General features: G+C 37.5%; 1 protein-coding gene and 1 pseudogene across 2 annotated transcripts; both read left to right on the top strand.

The window, feature by feature from the left end:
* The first annotated feature begins 2760 nt into the window (after positions 1 to 2760).
* LOC113049103 (phospholipase D1-like) lies at positions 2761 to 20402 on the top strand. 2 transcript variants are annotated; one of them, XM_026211153.1, is made up of 24 exons: positions 2761 to 3068; positions 5101 to 5228; positions 5301 to 5446; positions 5547 to 5640; positions 5728 to 5793; positions 6341 to 6399; positions 6486 to 6620; positions 9776 to 9886; positions 10007 to 10150; positions 10258 to 10341; positions 10847 to 10925; positions 11024 to 11134; positions 11256 to 11450; positions 11536 to 11692; positions 14020 to 14138; positions 14234 to 14347; positions 14459 to 14563; positions 15674 to 15753; positions 15862 to 15975; positions 16082 to 16131; positions 16366 to 16500; positions 16744 to 16897; positions 19287 to 19404; positions 19791 to 20402. In XM_026211153.1, exons 1-24 carry the CDS (start codon positions 2963 to 2965, stop codon positions 20013 to 20015), a joined length of 2829 nt encoding a protein of 942 aa, XP_026066938.1. In that variant the 5' UTR covers positions 2761 to 2962; the 3' UTR covers positions 20016 to 20402. The 2 variants fall into 2 exon arrangements, with proteins under 2 accessions (XP_026066938.1, XP_026066937.1); XM_026211152.1 differs by lacking the exon at positions 2761 to 3068 and having other exon boundaries at positions 5301 to 5442.
* Positions 20403 to 22509: 2107 nt separating this feature from the next.
* LOC113049100 (misshapen-like kinase 1) overlaps positions 22510 to 25934 on the top strand; it is a 37213-nt pseudogene continuing 33788 nt past the window's right edge.

Raw genomic sequence — 25934 nt, 5'->3', positions numbered from 1 at the left:
GTTAATTGTCTTATACTGATGCATAACACGCAGACTGTCTCAAAACGAATGGAATGTATACTATATCTAAATAGCATTTGGTGCTCTATAAAGTGTGTAAACGCGTGATGCCCACTAGCTGGACAGCGCAGTAAGTATTGAGACACGGCCACCTGTCATCTCCCACATCCTCTTCACTGTTGATAGATTAGAGGAACAGTGAAACTAAAGCCTCATCCGGGGTTACCAGGTAGAAGCAGGTTTGGAGAGATTTTTGAAGAGGGAAAGTGTCTGAGAAAGGTGTGTGCTCACAGGACAGGAAAAAAGGCGAGATGAGACTAGATAGATGCTAATCAAAATCACGTTATGTTATCACAACATTCTAGGTCCTGGGGGGAAAATCATTTTTAAAAATGTGGGAACCTGGACAAGCATTTGAGTTTGATTTTTACTATTTTAGTAATACCATAGACTATAGAAAGACTATAAGACTATATAATTACCTTAAAAGGACTTTGGTAATAGGCTAACCTAATAATGAAACAGAATTTAATACATATTTTTTAGAAATACACAATTCTGGCATAAACATTTCCATTCCAAGTATCAATTATTTGACATATCTGTCATGTACAAATGTACTTGTGGTTGCCAGCTGTTGTTTTCAGGCTAATATTGTTTTTCAGGAAATCAAAGATTGTTTGATTCCTGTGTGCAGTTCCTTCTAAGTAAGTGATTTTAGCTGTGGTTTTCATGTTAGGCAAACAGTTTGCAAATGATGAAATCATCAAATGCAAACAGCTGCATTATCTCAAGAGTCATTTTACGCATACAGGGTTTTATGATTTGTTTGATCTGTTATAAGTTTATTATGTGTTGAATATCTCCTTCTCTTTCTTCCACTCTTTTCTAGTTTAACTTGAACTTCTGTCTCCCTTCCACTGTGTCTATTGTTTCATCCTGCAAGCCTGGTTGTCTGCCCTCAGTGGGCACAGTCAGCCAGTGCAAAACCCTCTAATACCCTCTATCTGCCCTACTGTTCACTTCCTTAACATCAAATGTTTAATATTTGAATTTATAACACAGTCCCATTCAAAGGTTGGATGTCAAAATGTCTATTTTTCTCAAAATGTATAAACAAATCAATGGAGTTACATTGGCACCCGGTGGCTGTTTGTGGTATAACACCTAAACAAATTGCATAGGTACCTACTTTTTTTTTTGTATCAACTTCAAAATTTGAACACAACTTATTTAGATATATGGCTTTAATTTATAGCAATTCTGGATTAAAACATTTTAGAAAATATTTATTTTACATAAAATATAATAAATAGTAGAGTACATTTTCTTTACAGTAAATTTAAACGTCTATAACTTTTAATCTATATGCTTTCATGTAGGGCTGAAACGATTCCTCAAGTAACTCGATTACAAAAAAATGATCGAGGCAAATTCCTCTGCCTCGAAGCCTCTTTCAATTTATTTTAAATCTCATGTCAGGTTCTTTCGCAATGATTTTTTTAAAAAGAGACCTACCTTTGGTCTGTATTCAAAAAGATTATTATGTATTCAAATTAAAACAATTTAAGTTTGAATAGCGTACTTTCACTTCTATGTAAAAAAAGGGGGGGGGCAGGTAATAGGTTCATTGATCGAAAATATAATTAAAACCGTAATACTGTGAAATTTTACTATACATATGTTTGTCAAATCAGCTGAAATCAACCAGTTATCTACTTTATTTAACTTTCCCACTTTTATTTGTTTTTCTCTAAGCTCAAAAATCATTTCCATATTTTGAACTAATGAAGAGGTAACTTGATAACAAATCATGTGTACCACAGCTGGAGTGCAGTCTTTTAATGCTAGATTGATGGGTTATCTTATTTTGTGGAGAAAGTTGCTTTAGAAAGATAATTCAGCCCAAAGACAATCTGGAATGAGTCCAACAGCCACAAGTGATTTAGCCTTTTTGTCCTAGTTATTTTTACTCATGCTTAAATGAATACAGATTATGTGATAATAACAACAGTGCAGACAAATCCTGCACCTGTGAAAGTAAAATACACCTACAGTAATAACAATAATGAATGGGTTTTTTAATCAGCCATCTTTTCACACATAATATGCTATGCTGCTTACGTTTAAAGGAACAAACAAAGAGGAGCAAATAAAAATTAGAATAATAAACAGAAATACAAAAAAGTATATGGATGCCAACGAATATGTCTGATCTACTGTCTTCCCAATTGGAAGAAAATAACAAAAAATTAAGCAGATAAACTATGGTTGAATTTATCTTGCCGATACAGCTTGTATGAATGATTTCATGAAATATGTGCACTTTGTGTTTAGAAGGCCAAATCTTTATAGCCATCTTCCTGCTACCTGTAGAATTTTCTTATCAAGTGTTTGCAAACCATTGTTGTTTATAGTAAGGTGCACAAATCAAGTTAAACTGCATGTATCAAGACAGGTAGCTGAGAACATAACATGTTCTCACCATTGATAAGAGAAGCTGTGTTATGATTTGGTGTAAACTAAGAAGAATGGTGGTCTCAGCACAGATCCCTGCTGTACTCCAGTTGGGAACAGCCTCTGCTGTTTATACATCTAGAGCAGGGTTCTCAAACCTTGTCCTGGAGGGCCAATGTGCTGCAGAGTTTAGCTCCAACCTTGATCAAACTCACCTACCTGTGATTTTGTAATGATCCTAAACACAGTGATTAGCATGCTAGGGGTGTGTTTGATTATGGTTAGAGCTAAACTTTGCAGAAAAATGGATCTTGTGGGCCAGATTTGAGGATCCCTGATCTAGAGAATGATTTTTTTGCCTCTAGTTTTATCTAATATCATTCTAACATTTCACATTTTGTAAACTATGTCAAAAAAGCATAGCTAATTTTTCCCCCACTTTGTGTGCCTGGCTGTTTTTGTTTGTTGTTGTGTTTGCACAGGTGTGTCTTTGTCCAGTAGCCTTATGGCTGGTTCTGAGACAGATGCAGCAAAAAGGTGGCAGAAATGTGTGGACACTGTGCTGTGTGATCTAACTAAGGAGCAACTGAAATCTATTGAAAACAACAGTGGTGAGACAAATCACATACTCCGTATTTATTATCATACATTTTAAACTCTCCCTGTAACTTTCATGTGAGCTTGAAGACCTCGATCAGTGGATTCATGTGTGTTTGATTTGAGCTGGAATTAGATAGGGCTCAGATTTTCTTTCTATTTTAAGTTGATGTTCAGTGCTTGCCCCATAGCTAGGATTACCATGTAGATTATTTGCATACCTTGCTGCTGCCTGTCCCCACCTTGATGCCCAAATTTTTGCAGTTTTACATCTGTTTTATTGTTTTTAATAGTTTAGACTAAGGCTGTCAGTCGCTTACATTTTGTAATCAAATGAATTACGTTTCGATTAATCGCAATTAATCGCAAAATAAATTTTACTGTGAAAATAGCCACAAAAGATTATTTAAAGCTATTTTTGTTAAATTAGAAAATATCAACTAGACATTACAAATTGTAGCTTTAGAAATATTTTATTTGATTCAACATAAAATTTATTACAAATAAACATTTAGGCTAACGGCCTGACATAAATTATGGAACATAAAAAATATAATTCGAGAAACATCTCAGTGTTTTTGCTCATACAATGAAAGTCATTGGTAACCAAAACAGCTTTGTTACCAACAGTCTTCAAAATACCTTCTTTATGTTCCAGTAAATGTCTTTCATTCGATTCGTTAAAACCGCTGAAGTAAATGACTCTCTTTATGAATAGGCCTTTGAATCATTGATTCACACTATTAGTTCAAAACGCAGATTCATTCAGAAACTAAACAATGCTATGCTGCTCGGAGATGCGAAACAATTCTGCTGTGGCTTTAAAGGTAATATGTTCTCTGCAAAACTGAACAAAAATATAATATAATTTTTTAAATATAACAATATTAACTTCTTATTTACTAAACTGTCATAAAATAAATCACATTTTAAACTTGTGATATTCAGGACAGAAACGGCACTCTTCTGATATTGCTCCCTCTGCTCGTGTGATATCATATGATATAAATATGGGGAAAAAACTTGTGATATCAGAAAATGTTTTCTGATATACACAATCAAGACCCTGGTAATGGCAATGTGAGCAGTAAGGCAAGGTCTTAAATTGCAAAGGACAATCATCATGAACATAATGAACAAAAACATTAGTTATTTGCTTGACAATTCACTGTTAACTTCTTTTCAATCATTTATTTGTCTCTAAGGACAAAGGATTATTTATGCAACATCCACAAGTCAGTCATGCTTGTAAGAACAGGTATTGAAAGTGTGACAGTGGGTCCTCATACTTCCTTGTGAAAAGATTGCAAAAAATGTAGAATGCAATGCATAGAGAGCAATGACTGGTTTCACAGCTGTTTTGTCTCATTAACATGTTTCTAGAAGGATTGTTTTCTTAAGCGTAACAGTGTAACTGAATGACTTTTGTGATCTTTGACCCCTGGTGATGCAACATTGTTGACACTGAGGCCTGTCACCATGGCTGTTTTTCAAAACAGCAACAAGAGGGCCAAATATAGAAACATCTGTTATTCAAAATATGATTGAAACCTGAAAAAGAGTCATTATTGTGTAAACTAAATAAGAAATGATTTAGATTCTGCACTGTTACTAGTTCACTAGTCACATAAGCACATAAGCTCTTGAATCAAGACCAGGTCATTCCAGTCTGAGTCAAGACTGAGTTTGCATACTCCTAAGTCCATGACAAAACCAAGACCATGAAATATGGTCTTCAAGACTGACTCCAAGACCATAATTATATGGTTATGGACCCAGGAGCAAGTGGACTCAGTCTTGAGCCGCTTCTGGTTTCTGTCTCGACTCTAATGAGATAGTCTTGACTACAGCATGGCGTTTTACCAACAGCTGTGGAGTTCATCCAGCTTGAATGCTGCTCTTACTAAATCAGAAATTCCTGATTAATTTTCTCTTCAAATTTTCACTTAAACTGCTTTGCTGGAAATTAAATATTTTGTATTAAATTAGACAAAAAAATTGCATAACATCACTATGCCTTATATTTGTTTTTATTATATCCATCAGAGGAACGGGACTTTTTTGTGGTACATCACCTGGCAGACCTGAAAGAATGCTGCATCTCTCCTCTCATTCATGGCACACCTATCACCTGTAAAGTGGAAAACACAGAGCGATACACCACCCGCTCTAAGGTGCGTTCATGGGTTTGTACTTAATAATGTGTTGCTGTGTTATACTTAACAGTGTAAAAATCCTGTTTGCAGGTACGTGTGTGCACTCTCTACACGGTCCGTCTGACACATGGCGAGTTCACATGGACGGTAAAAAGAAAGTACAAGCACTTCCAGGAGCTCCACAGAGACCTTTACAAACACAAAGTGATACTGCAGTTCTTGCCCCTGGAAGGTAAGCTTGCATACAAAGGCCCATGCAAATTCACTACACTTCATTTGTTGGGCAGGACTTTTGACCTGGTGTTTTCCTTCCATTGTTCTTGTGATTTGATTTAGATTTGCCATTCAGAGACAACAGCTGGCAAGTTTGACAGAGGAAATGCCAACTTTACATGGAAGCAATAGAAACAGGAGAACGTCTGGCAAACCGGTAGATGCATAATAATGCAAAGCCCATCTCCCTCTAAAAGTTGTACACCCACATTATTGTATGTATTGTGTTTTGTGTGTTTTTCAGAAATATCTGGAGGAATATTTAAACAACTTGCTAGAAAACACGTTCTACAAGAACTATCAGGGGATGGTGAGAAGCTTACGTGCACATGCGTATATACATATAATTACAATGCACATCATTTATAAGTATATAAGTGTAATTACTATTATATGTTTTTAACTGATATTAATATACTTTTTGTATACTTGTCTACTTAAACTGTATATTGATGGTTATCCATCGTTCTATATTGGTTCTACGGAATAATAATAAAAATATGTTTTAAATTTTTATACTTTGTTTGCTAATGACTATCAGTGCTTCAATGTTGGGTTTACAGTATAATGGGAGTAATAACAGGATAAAGGGGTGCACAATATATATCGGCCGATGATTAATGCGTGTAGTAACAGCTGCTCTGTGTGAAATCACGCACCTGATGGAATTTACCGCTGATTACATAACCGGCTTAAAATTATTACTGACTAAATGTGTTTTGTCATATTTTGCTGAATTCTGGAAGCCGCTTTCTCCTCAAAGTGTATCCAGTTTGAACAAATGTACAAATATTGTACAAAATTGCAGAGGATTGTGGTTTTATGCTTGTTTATTAAAGTGTGTACTGTGCTCTCAGTTGGACTTCCTGACAATCAGTCCACTGTCCTTCATCAGAGACCTTGGACCCAAAGGCCTGTGAGTACAGATTGTGTGTGTTTCTTCTCTTACATTTTTAGTATTATTACATTTTTGAGTCATTGTTTGTTTTTGTTTTTCCACAGTGAAGGTTATATTCTGAAACGGTCCGGGGGTCACCGTATCCAGGGGTTCAACTGCATCGGTCACCATCAGTTCTGCTTCCGCTGGTCTCGCCGTTGGCTTGTGGTGAAGGATTCGTTCCTTCTGTACATGTCCAGGTAGGTTTCACCACAACATAAACACACCCACATGTGTGTTTACTGTTATCTGTTACTTCACACTGCTCTCTGTTCTTTTCTGTTGCTTCATGTTACAACGTGTCTTTCAGAGCTGTGAACGTATGAGAACACACATCAGCCACTTTTTTTTTTGCTGTTTCTTTCTTTCTGTTTTTTTATTTTTATTTAGCAGCTGTTTCTAATTCATTGTCCATCAGCTTGAGTCCTAGTTTTTGGCACCATCCTTTGTCAAGCAACAAACCTCTAATTTTACCCTTAGAAAATAAAAACAGGGTTCCCATTGGTCTTTGAAATCCTTGAAAGTTTTTGAATCTTCTAAATTATTTTCAAGGCCCTGGAAAGTTCTGGAAAATAAACATAGATTTATGCGGGTCCTTGAAAGTGCCTGAAATAATTTTTTTTGCAAGAAGTTTCCTGGAAAAAAAATCCACATTATTGCCTCTGGTCAACAATTTGTGCTATCTTAATTTACATTAGTTATGCATATTTATGCGTTACGTTAATTGTTTCGTGCATTAGGTACTTTGTGTTGTACGTAGCCATGACGTTAGATTGACCATATGTCCTCTTTTTCCCAGACATGTCCTCTTTTTGACCTAAAAAAAATTCTGAATTACCCAAAATATCGGGAATTCGGCTTTTGCTTTTCTACAGTCGCCAGTGCGTTTTTGTATTGGAGCTTAGGAGGACTGATTTCTTAATCCCGCTCCCACTGAATTTCTGACCATTACTGCCCGTTCCCGTGATTTTTGTGTCCAATTTCGCCCGCTTCCTGCAAACATTCTTACTCCAGGGAACCGCTATCAACACCCAGATTATTTAAATCTCTTTTGTGTCAGCCATCTCTCTCTCCTCAACCCGTGATCAGTCAAATCTGACTCCTGCAGCTCGTGTTGAATGCAGGGTTTTTTTCTCCCTATGGTTACTTGTAAACTGTTAATGAGTTGATTTTCCCCATGGGTTAAAGGTTTGGAATGGTTTTTATTGATATTTGACTAAGATGCTTGTATGGAAACATTTTTACATTCTGCCTGTGATAAAAACTGTGCTAGATGTTAAGTTTTGTGAAGGAGGGGCGCTGGTAGGAAGCTTTTTAGCTGTGTTTATGATCAGTATGCATAACAGTGACTGTAAAATATGTATTTTAGGTGTGGAAATAACATTTTCTATTTTGATATTTAGGATATGGTCATTGCACTACTTTAACAACCAACCAACCAAACCCCAGCCCCCCGCCCCGCCCCTCCCACACCCACTGTCCTCTTTTTGGAAAAATACGGTCATGCAAAAAACTACTAGGATGGTACCGCTATGTTTCACAGACACAACCAGAAATTAATGTTGAATTGCTTTGCTTGTTAAAATAATGTAAACCCATGAGGCAAGAAAAAATTAAAAGCATATTCATATATCTTAAAACTTCTGGTTACATGAGCCTAAGCTCTTTTCAATAAAATCCATGCAAAAGTTAATATCAGAGCATTTAAGAATACAGTATAGAATCTACCGAATATTCTTCAGTTTTATGCAAAACAAAAAAAACAACAAATAGAATATCAGATCTCTGTCATATGGCCAAAAATGTATGCAAAAGAAAAAAGTGTATTGAGGGTATTGGACCTGGAAAGCCAGCTTACTTCCAGCATTAGAATCACAGAAGGTCATTCAAAGGTTACAGATGTAGTTGGAGATAATGCAGGAGTTCATGCTTGGACTAGAAGCCAGTAAAACAAGTTCCCCCTTACTATGTCAGTATAGAGGTCATCAGTGTTGTGTCATCCATCAGAACAGATGCTAGGTGTTTAGAGGACTTGCATCAATTGCAGATGGAAGTTTCTTTAATACAATTTAAAATAAGTTTGCACAGGTCAGGAGTGTCACATTCAACCCCTCAGTTGCACACCCTAAATGCCTATGTCAGTGTTTTAACAGCATTTTAAAATATTTCAGGAAATGACATGAGTCATCATGTTTCTCCTTCCTTTTACAGCTTGATCCAGTTAAAATAAGTTGCTGTAACCATGCATGGTGTGTGAGCCAAACAGGCCGACAAGTTCTAGAAAACAGAACGATTTCCTTGAAAACATTGGTGAAACTTTGCCCAGCCCTTCATTGTGTGCTAGTAAAAAGCCCTGAGGGTAAATATGTAAGCTTAAGTGAGTTATTTGCGTATTATTTGACAAAAAGAAACCAAAGGCAGCTGTTCATAAAGTATTCTAGAATTGTCCTGGCCCGACCTGAGACTCTTCCCAGTGTTTATTGATGGACATGCCAGTCCTGCTTGATTATATATAATGTTTCTTCATGAAGAAAAAGCAGAGGTGTTGTCTCAGTGGCTGTATGAGAGGCCTTATCTGGGTGTGGACCTTCTCATCATGTTTAACATAGATAATATAACTCTCATGTATTACTGTCCTTCTATAACCTTCTTATAACATAAATAAACTTCTTTCTTTTTCTTTAATTCTATTCCACTTTTTTACACCAAAAGCTTGAGATTATTTTTTTTTATCTATTTGACAGAAGTCACTTATGTTCACCAAGGCTTCAATTATTGATTAAAAATACAGTAAAAAACAATAAAATTGTACTTTCTATGTACTTTTAAAATGTCATTTATTCCAGTGTTGGTAAAGTTAAAAACAATTGTAGGTACTAAAATCAAGTCTTCTAGCCTGACTTCGTCATACTCATATTCTAGGCAGAATGAAATTCCCGACCAAAAAATGTTGTGGGCGGGGTTCGGGCTGCCACCCAGGCTACAAGTCTTCAGTATCACATGAAATTTCAGAAAACATTCTAATATGCTGATTTTGTGCTCAAGAAATTTTTTTTTCTTATCTACGTAAAAATAGTTAATTGAAAAAATGCTTAATATTTTTTTGGAAACCAGAGTACATGGGATTTTATATATATATATAATACTTTTAAATGGTAGTGTATTATCAATGTGAACCTGACAAAATCATCTGTTTTTTATTTTGGTGTAAAATGTTGCTGGATTCTGCTCAAAGTAGCCTCAAGCTTCTATTGTTTACTACCATACTCATGTTTAATGTTGCTAAATATTTCATGTAACATTCTAGTGACTCGTTTTTATAATAGACTTTCTGTTTTCTGCTGTGTATGAGCAGAGACCCTGGCGTTGTGTCGTTTGTGCTGCTGTTTGACCCCGAGCTGAAGGTGTTGGTTGGAAGTGTTTACACTGATACCAAGCATGGCGTCTGCATCCAGAACAACAGCAGGTAAAAAATGTCTGAGCCTTGAAAACCAATAAAAGGAAGTCTTCCTACTACTTGCACCAGTCTGACAGAGCGTTTTCCAGAGACGTGTGCAGCCACAGCTGGTATGTGTGTGTTTTGTAGGAAGCTGGTGATTAAGTGCAGTAGCTACAGGCAGGCCCAGTGGTGGAGTCATGAGATTCGGAGTCTCTCGGAGCGCTGTGAATTCTTCCAGAAGCATCGCTTTGAAGGCTTCGCCCCACCCAGACCGGACACTCTCACTAAGTGGTGTGTGTTTATATAATATGTCCTTGGATGAACTTTCGATCAAGGAAGATGGATCGAGTAGTTTGTGTAATGGAGTGGGTGTTGAGGAAATGACTTTTGATCGACAGGTATGTTAATGGGAGTGGCTATTTCTCAGACGTGGCTGATGCCCTGGAACAGGCCAAGGAGGAGATCTTCATCACTGATTGGTGGTAAGTGTACTGTCCTCCACACAGACGCACACACTGTTGGTGTTAGCATCCCAAAATTCCCCCCCAAAAAAGAGGATGTATCAGGATTTCCACAAAAATATTAAGCAGCACAAATGTTTTAACATTGATAATAATAGGAAAAGTTGCTTGAGCACCAAATAAGAATATTAGAATGATTTCTTTAAAGATCAAGTCACACTAAAGACTGGAGTAAAATGGTTAAATTGTAATACAATTTCACAATATTAGTATTGTTTGTTCCAGTATATTTGATCAAAGTAATGCATGAAAAAATAATAATAATTATTTTTTTTTAATCTGTAACTGTTCCTTGAACTTTTGTACTACCTAAGTAGACACAGTCGGATGCTGGGAATATCAGAGATTTAGTTTATTAGTACAATATTTGTTGCCATTGTTTAGTGTGGTGTCATATATTTAATGAGTCGAAAATATAAGTGTGAGTGAAAGTTTTGTGAAGATATTTGGGTTTTTCCCTCTGTAGGCTCAGTCCAGAGGTTTTCCTTAAACGTCCAGCTACAGGAACGTACTGGCGCTTGGACAAGATTCTCAGACGCAAAGCAGTATGAGGAAGACCCTTTAACATTACATTAATCTACATAAATAACTAAAGATAGAACTTTAACAAGACCCTGTGTGTGTGTGTGTGTGTGATGTTTAGGAGCAGGGCGTGAAGGTGTGTGTGTTATTGTATAAGGAGGTGGAAATGGCACTGAATATCAGCAGTGGCTACAGCAAGAGAACACTGATGAACCTGCACCCCAATATTAAGGTTTGTTGTACTACACACACACACACACACACATATCTGTTCTTACTGCTGTTTGTCCTCTCATCCTTCCCACTTTTGTCATTCATCTTAAAATATTATAAATGTACTTCTTTTGCCCTAGGTGATGCGTCACCCTGATCATGTTGCTTCAGTTGTGGTCTTCTGGGCCCATCATGAGAAAATGGTTGCCATCGACCAATCAGTGGCCTTTGTGGGTGGGTTGGATCTTGCGTTCGGGAGGTGGGATGACAGCGACTATAGGCTGAGTGATTTGGAAGCCCCAAAAACAGGCAGTAATGCAGAGGCAGCCCGAGAGGTACAGTTATATCCAGTAGATTTGATAGCATGCCTAATTGATGTGTCTATCTCTTACTCTTTGTCTTTTGTGTTTGATTTGTTAGTCTGATGCTGTGGATGGCTCGGCAGTTCCTCTGGCAGAACCTGTGTTAGAGTGTGAGGATGAAGTGGATCTGAGCTGCAATGCCCTCTTGTGGTTGGGAAAAGATTACAGCAACTTTATCAAGAGAGACTGGTCACAGCTGAACCAGCCCTTTCAAGGTACACAGTCCAATGCAGATTTACATTACTTACATTTTAAAAATATTTTTTTTGATAACAGTATTTTTGAACTACAACCTAATTTGGTTATTTAGTTATATATATTAAATAGAGGTGCTCCGATCACGATCGGCCGATCGTTATGCGTATCTCCTCAGTAAAGCAGGTTTTCTAATCAGCGGTTAATTCCATCAGGTGCGTGATTTCACATAGAGCAGCTGTTACTACACAGAGCCGTTGTTAACTGAGAAGATGCGCAAATCACGTTAATTTTCAGCGTTTATTGGCCCATCTTCTCAGTTAACAACGGCTCTGTGTAGTAACAGCTGCTCTATGTGAAATCACGCACCTGATGGAATTAACCGCTGATTAGAAAACCGGCTTTACTGACGAGATGCGCATTAACGATCGGCCGATCGTGATCGGAGCACCCCTAATATTAAATATGGGATATGTTCCTTCTAAGTCCATAAAGCTAAATAAAAAAAACTGACCATGGCTTGCTAGCTGTCTTGTTATGATTAATGCAATGAATTTCTTAATTTTCTTGTCTTTAAAAAAAAGGTCTCTTTGTACATTAGATCATTTCTGTATTATTATTAATTGAATTATACTTCATATAAACCATATATTGCAGTGTTTTCACTACTGTTCAATTTCTTTATTTTTTATTTTGGTGCATTAATTTAATAAAATATTCAGTAAAACAGTACAATTGTGAAATATTATAACAATTAAAAAAAAACGATTTTTAGTCCAAGCACATTACTCTAGTTTTCAGTGTCACGTGATCTTTCAGAAATCATTCTAAGATGCTGATTTGCTGTTTTGCCTTTATTTAACCTGGAGAGAACATCACTGAGATTAAAAATATAGTTTATAGGAGTGTCCTGGCCAAGATAGGTGGCCCAGTTATATAAATACACATGACAAACAACATGTCACAACAATAGATATCAATAAAATACAGCACTAGAAGCATTTGCAAATCATTAAATCTTTTTCCACTGCATGCAAAAGTGTTTTAAAATTACTAAAAGACACCAACTGCTTTAGCCGCATTTTCATTTGAAGAGAGTTCCAGTCTGATGGTGCAGCATATTCAAAAGCAGTTTTACCTAGATTAGTTCGAGCTGAAGGTACATGAAGATTATAATAAGACTGGGAACGCAATGAATAGTTACCAACTACTTTTTGAAAACAAAACAATAGAGATAGGATGGCAAAAAAAACATAATTGCTTTAAGGAATAAGTACCAGTACATAAATCTTAAGGCACCGTGTTACACAGCTTCCAGGTAGGTATAAGATAAGAAGAGGCATGCTGATATACTGCATCCCCGTAGTCAAGAATCAGTAAAAAAAAATGTTCCAGACACAAGCTTCTTCCTTGCGTTAAAAGAAAAGCAAGACTTATTTCTAAAATAAAATCCTAGCTGCTTCTTTAAATTTTGTCTCAAATAATTAATATGTGAATTAAAATGTATTTTGTCATCAATTATGATGCCCAGATTCTTATACTCTGACACTAATGCTATCAGTTTCCCTTGCAGAGTTCGGAGAACAACAGAACTATCTAAAAAGAAAATTTGAATTTGATTTAAAATACTGTTTCAAATACAACCAATCGGGATTTAAGTTGGTTTGTCTGGCCTTAGCCCATGCAGCATCCCACTGATGAATAAGGTCAGACAATGCAGTTGAGAACCACGGATTATACCATATTATGCATATTTGTTAATAATCAGAATAAAACTGTCGTAAAAATATTACTAAGCACTTTCAATATCTGGGATTAATGTAATGTTGTCCCAGTTAAATTGAGCGAGGTCGTATAAAAAAAACTTGTATATTAAAGTGTTTCATACAGCGCTTGGTGATAATTCGTGGTTTCTGCTTGGATAATTGTATATCTCTAGCTACCGCAACAACACAATGATCACTAATATCATTTGCAGATACAGAAGCTAGAGAATATTTATGAGAGGCATTTGTGAAAACAAGATCTAATAATGTGGATTTCTCTGTAAATTTCAAGTTCAGTCTTGTAGGTGAATCTACCAGTTAAAAAGATTGTGTTCCAAAACACTTTAAAACCGTCAGATACTGGATGCACCAATTTAAGTAAAAATCACCCATTAATATCAATTCTTTATAGTAAAGTATAATTGAATGGAAATGTAAATTATTTTCATCATTATTAATATATTAGATGTTTCTGTTTGGGGCCTGCTCAATAGAAGTGCATTTTGAACAAAAAAGAACAAGGATGAGGGAATAAATGTGAGTTCAGCTAGTAGTGTAGCTTCTGTTTTTTTCCTCCACAGACAATGTTGACAGAACTCAGGTGCCACGCATCCCCTGGCGAGACCTGGGTGCTGTGCATCATGGGAAGGCAGCAAGAGATCTCGCACGACACTTCATCCAGCGATGGAACTTCACTAAGGTCAGAACTCAAATGGCTATTTTTAATGTTTGTTATTGTTCTTACAATCAGACATTTCAGAATCTTTTTTCTTGTATTCTTATTTGTCTTTTAAGATCTTTAAGAACAAGTACAAGGGTGACTTCTACCCGTACCTACTGCCGAAATCCCACTGCACTGCAGATAAGCTGCCATTCACCATCCCTGGTGCCTCAAAAGCCTCTGTACAGGTATGTGTTCATGCAATTTACTTTTCTTTTCTTTGTTGCCACTCATTTAATTTCTTTTCTTTTCTGTTGTCATTTCTATTGAATTTTTCTTCTCTTCTCTTTTTCTCCAAGGTTCTTCGTTCTGTGGATCACTGGTCTGCTGGCACATGTGAACATTCGATCCTCAATGCCTATATACATGTTATTGAGAACAGCGAGCATTACATTTATCTAGAGGTAACACTCACTCTATGACCTTACCAAAAGCATTTGCCTCTGACTCATAAGACTTTACACACACACACACACACACACACACACACACATACACACACAGCTGAACAGACACTGTGCTCTGTTCTCACACAAAGTCTCAGTGTTGTGGAGTTGTTTGCAGTGTTCTCTCCCACTAGGATCATGTGATTCTACTGCATTCAGCTGGCAACACACAATAGTCCTCTGCTCTTGCCTCTTGCTTAGAAACAGGGTCCTAATGCGAGTAAGCTAAACTAAGAAGAATGGAACAGATAAGCTTATACTACAGCCAGAGGAAATGTTTGTCCCTACAGAAATTATAACAGTTAATGGTAACACTGAATAAGAAAACCTTTGCATTTATTATATATATATGAAAATTGTAGATTCACACTGAAGTTATCAAAACTATGAATTAACACATGTGGAATTATATATGGAATTATATACATAACAAAAAAGTGTGAAACAACTGAAAATATGTTATATTCTAGGTTTTTCAAAGTAGCCACCTTTTGCTTTGATTACTGCTTTGCACACTCTTGGCATTCTCTTGATGAGCTTCAAGAGGTAGTCACCTGAAAGAAGGAGTTCCCCGTGAGATGCTTAGCACTTGTTGGCCCTTTTGCCTTCTGTCTGTGGTCCAGCTCACCCCTAAACCATCTCGATTGGGTTCAGGTCCAGTGACTGTGGAGGCCAGGTCATCTGGCACAGCACCCCATCACTCTCCTTCTTGGTCAAATAGCCCTTGATGCCTTCAGTGTGACTCTACAATTTACATAGTCATGAAAATAAAGAAAACTCTTTGAATGAGGAGGTGTGTCCAAACTTTTGGTCTGTACTGTGTGTGTATATATATGAAATCATTAATCAGAATACATAAATAATTAATCGAAATAACATGAATTTTAATCATATAAAATAAAGCTCTCTATCTTTGGCTAGAGAAAACCCAGTGCAGTAAATCTACTAGTACACCTGTGAATAATGGACAAGACTATTAAACTAGATCTTGCAGCGGCCTGTTTTATAGTTCACAAACAAATGAGACAAATTCCATAAACCCAAGTTTCTCTGTCTCCTCTTATTCAGAACCAGTTCTTCATCAGCTGCTCAGATCAGAAGAATGCCATTGGAGACACTATTGTCAAACGGATCCTACGGGCTCACAGGTTTGTTACCAACCTCTTTAAAAATGATAAAAGTTTAGTGAAGTACAATGTACTCTGCAGTGTCTGTGTTTTTTAGCATGAACTGTGTGATTTATTGAATTTTTATAGTGAGAGGAAGAAGTACAGGGTGTTTGTTGTAATTCCTCTGCTGCCCGGCTTTGAGGGTGACATCAGCCAGGGAGGAGGAAATGCCATTCAGGCTATACTGCACTTCACCTACAGGTACACACACACACACACACACACCAGCCCATTCAAACATCCACATTAATACACACACTCTCACAACACTTGTTCATGTTTTGCTAACAGAACTTTTTCTGTGTAGAACGATTAATCGAGGAGAACACTCCATTCTCTCAAGATTAAAGAAGCAAAGTAAGTATCTGACAGAAACGTATTTAGCTGTCTGTAATTCTGCCACTCTGGTATATTTGTTTGGATCCTGTTTCCTTCTTCATCTGCCACTTTCACTTCTCACGTCTTATAAAAAATTATTTAGTTTATGTGTTGTTGTTTTTTCAGCCATGCATTATAACATTCTACCCATTGATCAGTCACACAGATGGTGTGTCATTTATTGTGTTCATGAGTGTCTCATCTCCCCATCAGTGCAGGACGAATGGACACAGTATATTTCTCTGTGTGGTCTGCGCACACACTCTGAGCTCGGCCAGTCCCCTGTAACAGAGCTCATCTACGTCCACAGCAAAGCCCTCATCGCTGACGACCGTTGCTACATCATAGGTGTGATATTTGCCTTCACATTAATACAGTAAGACACAATTTACTGTGTCTGTGACCCAGGAAACTAACTTTCAGAGCCGTTTTTTCCTTTTTATGTACATTACCAATCAAAAGATTTGTCCAAATATATCAACATCTTTAGCAAGGCTGCATTAAATTGATCCAAAGTCAAGATTTCTATTGCAAATTAAAAAAAAAAAATATATATATATATATATTAAGCAGATTCGTAATGTTCTTCAGGGTCAGCTAATATCAATGACAGGAGCATGCTGGGTAGTCGTGACAGTGAGCTGGCAGTGCTGGTGGAGGATGAAGAAAGAGTTCCCTCAATCATGAACGGAGAGGAGTACCAGGCTGGACCCCTAGCACTCGCCTTACGAAAGGAGTGCTTCAGGTGTGTATGCTGTGCTTGTGTCCAAGGCAGCTACATTCACACACTGGACTGATCTGAACCACTCTCACACACATCCTAATCTATTATCTACCTCCGCACAAACAATTTTGCACACTTTTGCTGTCTGCATTGTTCTCTCAGTATGCACACATGCACTTTATGTAGTCCTGTGTAGTCTGTGTTAAACGTTTACAGTTCTTAAATCATAATTTTTAAGGTTTTTTTTATAGTCTTCTTAGTTCTTATTTAACCTTTACTTAGCCTATTGAATATAATTTTATTATGTCCAGTTTAGTTCTTTGCAGTCCTGTGTTTTTTGTCTATGTAGCACCTTGGTCCTGGAGAAACACTGTCTTGTTTCACTGTATACTAACTATATAGAGCTGGAATGACAATAAAAATACTGACTACAGAGATGTATTCAGAGTTGTCAAGCTTTCTGTGAAGGAAGAAAAAAAAAAGAGTCATAGCCACAGCCTAAAAAAGTGTTAAATAAACACACTTAGGAAACTCACATCAGGATTTTTATGTTCATTGAAAACCTGAAAATATGAGGGAATGTTTTGAACATTTGAATAGTGAATGTAAATGTATATAGACATGCATTGCATGGAGGCTCAGAAAGCTTGATCTTACTGCATTTCCAGCACTGACTCTACAGCGCCACGGCACGAGTTTCAGTCTGAATCCAATGTGATGAGATAACAAAGCTGTGTACCAAAAATAAAAGCATTCTGTTGAGCTGTCCAAACTGCATGCAGGAACAAATAGTGCAACCAATTGTTATACTCAATATTTTTGTGGAAACCATGATGTTTTTTTTCTTTTCTTTTTTTTTCAGGATACTTTTGTTAAATAGAACTTTCATACATACAAAGTCAAAAGAACAGTATTTAAAATCAGCTCTTTCGTAACATTATCAGTTTCGGTTTTACTGTTTCTTTTGATAATTTTAATGTGTTCTTGCTAATTGAAAGGTATTTAAAAAAAAAACTCCCATTGACCCCAAACTTTCGAATGGTAGGAAATATAGCACAACAAATGACTCTTATGAGATGAATCATTCAAGACGAATCAAAAACTCACAATTTATTTATGTGAATCCGTATGAAGTGAGGCTTTTGTGAGAACTTAAAGCATTTGATTTAAGAAATGCTACTTTTTGTGCAGTCACAGTTGATTGGACAAGAGTGCCAGAGAGATGAACCATATCATTAATAGTCAAGAGCCAATCACTTTAGCTCTTTTTGCATTTCTCTCCACCAAATGCCTTTAACATAGCTGTATAACGTGAGAGTGGTTCTGTAGCTGGAGCTATGATAGATTTGTGTTTGTGCAGTGCACAAGCACCTCAGCTTCCCATTTAGTCCAACATCTCCGCTGTCTGTGTAGGAGTGTGTGAGTGAAAAAGGGAGGTGTGCTCGTGTGTGAGCAGAGCAATTTGTATTGGCACGCTGCGTTCCATACTGTCAGCTTCCAGAACATCTCTTGGTTGCCAAGGGAAACAGTGAGATGCTTCTAATGATGTGTGTGTCTGCAGCACCTTTCACTGCTGGCCTTGGGATGTGACCTCAAGTGATCTCGTGAATGTGTCCGTCTCTGGGTCCTGTGATTTGATTGAATTATTCCACACTAATCTCCTCATGTAATAGTTTTCACAGCTCACTTTTTCTGCTTTATGAGACTTTCTACAGAAAGGGCACCCCAAGGGTGCCTGTATCAGTTTAAGTGAGTTTTTGGTATTTTTTTATGGTTTCTGCCTCCTGATGTATGAAGTGTTATTAAATTAATTCTCTATATGATATGATTAAAGTTTGAAATAGATAATGGTGACAGATATTGTGCAGCAGTGCTGTTTTAGAAGAGCTGTTGTCCTGTCATCCTGAAATGCACAAATATTGTACTAAGCTAAATCCCAGAACTAAACTGCTCATAACAGTTTGACAGTGAGGGAGGGGACATTGCTCACATGTGATATCCGTCAACATGCTTTGGTCTGTTTAAGTGTTGCATTGTGAAACTGAACCAAACCACTTAGAAAATGCAACATTGTAACAGTTTTACTTTTGAAAAGTTAATTTGTGAAAAGCCTGAAAATACTTTTCAAGAGATGGTTTCCCCAAAAATTAAAATTATGTAATTAATTACTCACCCTAGTGTCTTAGGAACACAATCTTTTTTTCTTTCTTTTTTTTGAAATCCAAAAACTTTCTTTTGAAAGACATGAAGGTGAATAATTAATGACAGAATTTTCATTTTTTTATGAACTATCCCTTTAATATAGTCTTGGGCAATAAAGAGTTAAATGGCCTGAACCACTTCGCTAAATACTTTGTTACTAAACTGTACCTGTATAAATTAAAATTGTATTCTTTACTTCTTTTTATAGAGTACTTCTCGGAGCAAAATCTGACCCCAGTCTGAACATTGATGATCCAGTCTGTGATCATTTCTTCAACGATGTTTGGAACAAAATTGCCCAAACAAATGCCATCATCTATGAGAAGGTGAGGGACAGAGCATGTGTTCTGGATTTTCTCCACACTCCCATCGTGCCATTTATGTACTCTGTGGCTTTAAGTAAAGGTTTTCATTTAAAGTCACTAAATGATTTGAACTGATACAAAAACACTCAATGTGGGACTAAACTATGGCGAAACCTGCAATTACTGTAATTTGCAGGTTGTGCAGTAGTCCTGCAGTAAAGCCTTCAGACAATAGCGCCACTCCCATACACTTCTGTGCTATCATTACCCATATATTTACATTCGCAACTCTAATCCCAGTGGGTGCATGTAATAGTTATGAATATCCTAAACGTTTTTGCTTTAAAACGTTGGATTGTAATATGAGGCCAGTGATTGTACTGCAGTATCTTTTCTTCACTGTGCAGGTTTTCCGATGTCTTCCACTGGACTCCATCCGCAACTTGCGTGAGCTGCAGGAACAAGTGAATGCTCAAAACCTCAGTCTTACTGACCCGGAGAAAGCCAAAGAAGAATTAAAGGCAATCCAGGGCATCCTGGTCCATTTCCCACTGCACTTCCTGTGCGAGGAGTACCTTCTCCCACCTCTTAAAAGCAAAGAAGGAATGGTTCCTACGGAGGTGTGGACATAGCAGGGCAGAGTATCCAGCGAAACGGAAGATTTCAGAACTTAAAATATCACACATCTGCTAACTAAGCTGGAAGCTATGGTGGTTAACCGCCAAACGTTTGGCCAATTTGGTTTGGACTAAAATAATGGTAGTAAATGAATGTTTAGTTCTAAACACTAACACAACTTAGTGTAGAAAAACAAAATAATCTTGCATAGAATATAGACACGTTTATACCAGGAGAATCGCATAGTGTAGTTGCTAATTAAATGAAGATACAATGAAATGACATCAGTCTTCTACCCAAATGCCCATTCCGACCACGAATGTCATGATTGGAGTATTTAAAATGGCTGAGGATTTATAGTGCTGCATATCAGATGAGGAAAAAAGAGCAAATAAGGCGAAGAGAGTTGGATCGAGGAACAGAATGTACATTATTGTGTGAATGTTGTGGGTGGATGGTGCTGCTTTACCTTCTTTTCCCTCTCTCTTTATTTCTTTCTTGTGTGCGCTACACCTCTCAGTGCAGTGGCAGCAAATCTGTCAGAACATTTGTGGTTGTTATGGTGACGGGTATAAAGAGCTGACTTGGTCTTGGCTGCTGAGAGAGAGATAGAGAGAACGAAAGAAAGAGACAGGAAAGAGATTGTGAAGAAGCAGGGAAAAAATAGACAAACCGTAAAAACATGAATAACTGTATGTGTGCGCATCAGGGTGGCATATTTGGTCAGAAAAATTATGTAATGCTTTTTTGAAGCAGGTAGAGGGGAAGTGTTACGGAGCAAGAATCAGGAGGGGCTTCTAACATGGTGAGATATTCAGGGGGAGTCCCCCCCCCCAATCTCCATGACAACCAGGAAATTATTGTTATGTAATAATGTCCAGAAGCTTCCACTTTTGTTTTTTTGGAGGGGGTGTTGACACAAGTAGAGAGCACACTGGAGGCCAAATAAGCAATGCTAATTTTGTCAGTGCCCCAGTTTATAAACGATCACTAATCTGCCTGTGTAATGTTGAGTTTGAGTTTGAGTTTATTCACAAATACCAGCAAATTATATGAGGATACAGTGGGGTACAGAAAATAGAAATTAGGTATAGTGAAATTGAGGTTGTAGAATGTGATATTTGAAGAGAATGTTTTAGGGTTTGACCACTGGAGACAAGTTATCACCTTTATGAAGTGACAATTCTGATCTTTTTAAATCTCTATACCTGTTAAGGCATATTAACGTATCTGATTTTGCACATTTTTATACTTTTCATGTACATACAGTTGCTTTTATTTAGAAAGCATACAGAACTTGCTTACTAATACTTAAATGAATCTTGGCTAACACTTTGTGTTTTCACAACTTTTGAACATCTGTATAGACCTTACCTAGGGTAGATGCCAAATTTAATTTTCTTCAGATGAAAATGATGCTGTGAACAGTCTTTACAACAGCATACACTCTCAAAGACATTAAATAAAAAATACATTTATGGAGATTTTGTCTACCGTTTTTTATTTTATTTATTTGTCAGCTGAAAAAAATGACTGTTAAACAACAGTTCAATCAATGAACACGCTGTACTTTCCCTCATAGCCTTGTTTTCACTCCTTTCAGAAATTAAATATGGTGCTACCCTGACTAAGGTTTATAAGTGATGTTTTTTTCTATATGTGCAACATTATTTTTGGATTAATGACTATAAATCACAAATCACAGTTGTTTGTAAACCAATGAGCAATCAATTATTTTTTCCTCCATCTGTTTGAATTTAAATAAATGTATTAATTCTCATAAGATCCTTGTGTTTGTGTGTTTTTGTGTGTACAGGTTGTTCTGCATTGTAAGTACCTAATGTCTACAAGGATATTGGGGGGGGGGGGCATAAAAATTATATATCTTCAAAAAATGTAAAAGGCAAACAAAAACAAAATTTAAGGGAGACTATTATAGAAGGTGAGTATACTAAGAGAAAAACACAATTCGGTAACGATAATGAAACCCACTTACAGGGATAGTTAAAGGAGGAAACATTTTAAGAAAATTCAGTCATCGCATAAACTCAAATTAACCTGACCACCTGACATCCAAACCTGCCTTTTGTTCCCCTGCAGGATGCAAAACAAGATACTTTGAGGAATATTTTGCTGACCATTATGGACGAAAACACACACACAACCAAAATATTTGATTTTGTTTCATATTTTTAGACAGTAATAAAGGTCAGAAAATGATGATCTTCACTTTTGGGGTGAAATATCCCTTTAATATACATACTAAATTATATCTGAATAAATTAGTGCTAAAAGGGTTAGACTTAGGTAAGGTGGACGGTAAGTACTTAAAGAAATTACTATTGAAGGTCAACCTACTATAAAAATAATAGAAGTCAACTGAAATTAAATTATATCAATAAATAAAAATGTGTGATGTTGCAATAGTTCGGGAGGTTTTACCCCGGTACCAGCTGTCTCCATTGGTACTAGCTTACGAAGGTAGTTTGTCCCTGTTGCAGCACCGTAGCACTTCAACACTCCAGGAAGACGGGAGGGGGGAAAAAGTGGCCAGAAAAGTGTTGAGTATTCTTGCAGAGGAGGGACGTCACAGCCCGAACACAGACAGCAGAAGTAGGAATAGGATCATACCAAGACAGGAGAGAGAAGTTCAGTCTGACACATCAAAACATACAACATTACAAGCAAAAGGACAAAGTTGATTCCCGATGCGACTCGTTAGGGAATATCTGAATGATAATAAATATTATGTATGCATCGTGACCAGTCGCTGCCATAAAGGGTTCGGGCTGAAAACAAGGGACTGATTATGGTTTTCCGTTCTTCCCCCTCTCTTTCTCTCCCAACAAATCGGCGGAGGTTTTGCGCACAGCCGGGAGGTGCCGCTGACTGACGGCAGGAGGGAATGAAAGTTTGCCAGGCGGGCGGAATATTTTTCGACGTAAACACTTCTCGTTTTGGACACCAGGACTGCGCATTTCAATTCTGTACACATTGCAGAGACTTATAAAAACTGTGGACATTCACTTAGCCGAGCAGTGACATCGAAATCCACACAGAAATCCTGTTTAAGGCGTGTGCGTGGGTCGCGCCGTGACATGACGGCAGTGGCAGATTGACGCGGATATCACGAGCGCCGCTGTTTGGGAGCTCGGCTTTTTGACTTGTCGCGAAGTTCTGCCTCTCGATTGACCTATTTTGTGATATATATACGGCTCGTGAATATATATTAATATACTGTTTGTGACTGAGGTACGCTTGGCTTAATTTACGCAGTGCTGCCAAGATGAGTGTAGAGACGGAGCGCAGTGTGGCACATCTGACTCAAGCTCGTGGAAATGTTGCCATGCAGTCTTCAGGATTATAGGCTCAGCCTTTATCATCGATAAATGCTCGCTAGGCATTTCTCTGTGTTTTCCGGCTAACGTTCGCCTGAAGAACCGGGTCACTTGGCCTCAAAGAACCTTTTGTTTTCCGGTAAAGAAGAAAACAAACATTTTATGGTCAGATATCCTGCAGCTGTTGTTGGTTAAACTGGTTGAGGCGGGGACGAGCCAAATGTTTCTCCAGGGACCTCACAAGTTTTTCTGAACGGTCCCTTGAAATAAACATTGTGGTAAAAAATAATAGCGCAGTCGTATCTGCACTTTTGGAGTACCTATTTTGAATTTTCCGTTTTAGAAATCTTGCAACAATGTCAGAAAACGCACCTACGCGGAGTCTGGATGACATCGACCTGGCCGCCCTGCGGGTGAGTTACTGTTCACCTGCCTGCACCTGCCAGAGGCCTTCACACCCAAACAAATCATAACAGCCTCATCAGTGCCATTATGGTGGATGAGGGATAGTTTAAACACATCAGCAGGTTTTTAAGTAATAATCTTAAAGGTTTACTAGCTCGTGATTGATTGTGTTCTGTGAGCAGTTGAATCTTGGGCCTGTATTGTGATCTAATAATCCAGGCCTGAAGTGTTTATGTATTTCTGTATGTGTGTATATGTAGGTCTAGCTTTCTCTATCCCAGGCACAGTTGTGGTTAGGGAGGGCCTACCTTGCAAATAAGTGTTGACACTGAATAGGCTTGCTTTGTAATCTTAGAACAGCTCTCTTGTTGTATGGGGAATACCCTGCAAAACATTGGTGTAGCTTTCCATTTAGGCCGTCACTGTTTTTGTGTTTATATACAATACAAATGTGATACAATGATTCAGTGGACTGTTAGTTTTATGTCTTCTAATTTTATTTATTGGACAAAACCTCAACATTCCCTGCAGGCCAGATGCTGGAAAATCTTGGTTAATGGATATATCAGATATTTTTTAAAGCAACGATTGAGGAAGGGAGAAAATGAGTTGCCCAGTTAGCATGCAGAAGTGGGCAGATTATCATCTTGACATTAATCCAGACTTCATGGCAAGTGTATGATAATCCTATACCAAAGTCTGTTGTAGGAGGAAACCTGCAATTTATATCTTACCTCATACACCACCGTTCAAAGATTTGGGGACAGAGAGATTTTTAAAATGTGTTTAAAGTCTCACTAAGGATGGAGTTATTTGATAAAAAAAAAAAAAAAGTACAAACCATAATATATTCAAAAAGTGTTATTTTTACAGGATTATGTGATGAATAGAAAGTTAAAAAAAGAACAGCATTTATTTTAAATAAAAATATTATAAATCTTTAGTCACGTTGGATCAATTTAATGCATCTTGTAATAAGTATTAATTTCTTTCTTAAAAACAAATAAACATACTGACATTTTCAACAGTAATATATATGTGTATATATATGGGGAAGTCGTGGCCTAATGGTTAGAGGGTTGTGAGTTCTAGTCTCGGGCCGGACGGAATTGTGGGTGGGGGGAGTGCATGAACAGCTCTCTCTCCACCTTCAATACCACGACTTAGGTGCCCTTGAGCAAGGCATCGAACCCCCAACTGCTCCCCGGGCGCCGCAGCATAAATGGCTGCCCACTGCTCCGGGTGTGTGCTCACAGTGTGTGTGTGTGTGTGTGTTCACTGCTCTGTGTGTGTGCATTTCGGATGGGTTAAATGCAGAGCACAAATTCACCAGTATGGGTCACCATACTTGGCTGAATGTCACGTCACTTTCACTTTCATATATATATACACCTCAGAATAGATAGCATATGTTGTATTCCAGAATAGTTCCTGTGTAGTTCATGTGCAAGCAGGAGGCTAATCTAGTCATGTAGCTTAATGGCATGTTAGCAGGTGGCTAATCCAGTGTTTTTAGGCTAATTTGGTGAATTCCTACATATAGAATAAGGAAACTTGTCTGCCATTCACCATTTACCTTAAATTTATGGCACTTATGACCTGTCATTTAGCCTCAATCGAAAGTCTTCCTTTCAAATGACTGATTCCTCTCTGATGATGCATGCCAGACTTTTCCAGTCATTTAGTTAGTTGCCAAGGCAACATTTCCAATTTTTCATCGAATAATTATATTTTACTTTACAGCTTTATTTCTATAAACAAATGCATTTTTGATCATTTTTGTAAACGATAATAACCCTGGGAGTTTAACCGTGGTTTAGGAATACCGAGGTATGCATCCTTCCTAAACAACTGATTTGAGCTTTGTGGACTGGAAGTAAACCGTAAAGGATCAAATCCATCCCTCTTTTTTGACACTTAAGCAGTTAAGTGTGTTAGTGGGGTTGTGAATAAGCCATAAACGTTAGAGCTCTGGCCGTAACTTTTCTTCTGTCTTGTGTGTTGGTACAGTGAGTTCCTGGGCACGGCTCTCCAGGGTGTGATTCGTCTGATATTGGCCCTGGAGAGAGAGAAAGAGCACGATGATTCACTTGAGCTCATTGTTTGATAGCTGTCCTATATAACACCCACATACCACGTCTCTCACGCACTGTCATAGACACACATTTAGACTATCACAAGAGGTCAGCT

This window comes from Carassius auratus, chromosome 30 (genome assembly GCF_003368295.1).
Source record: "Carassius auratus strain Wakin chromosome 30, ASM336829v1, whole genome shotgun sequence".
NCBI classification, from domain to species: Eukaryota; Metazoa; Chordata; class Actinopteri; order Cypriniformes; family Cyprinidae; genus Carassius; species Carassius auratus.
The sequence above is the reverse complement of the archived record's forward strand: the minus strand, read 5'-3'. Positions and strand labels throughout refer to the sequence as shown.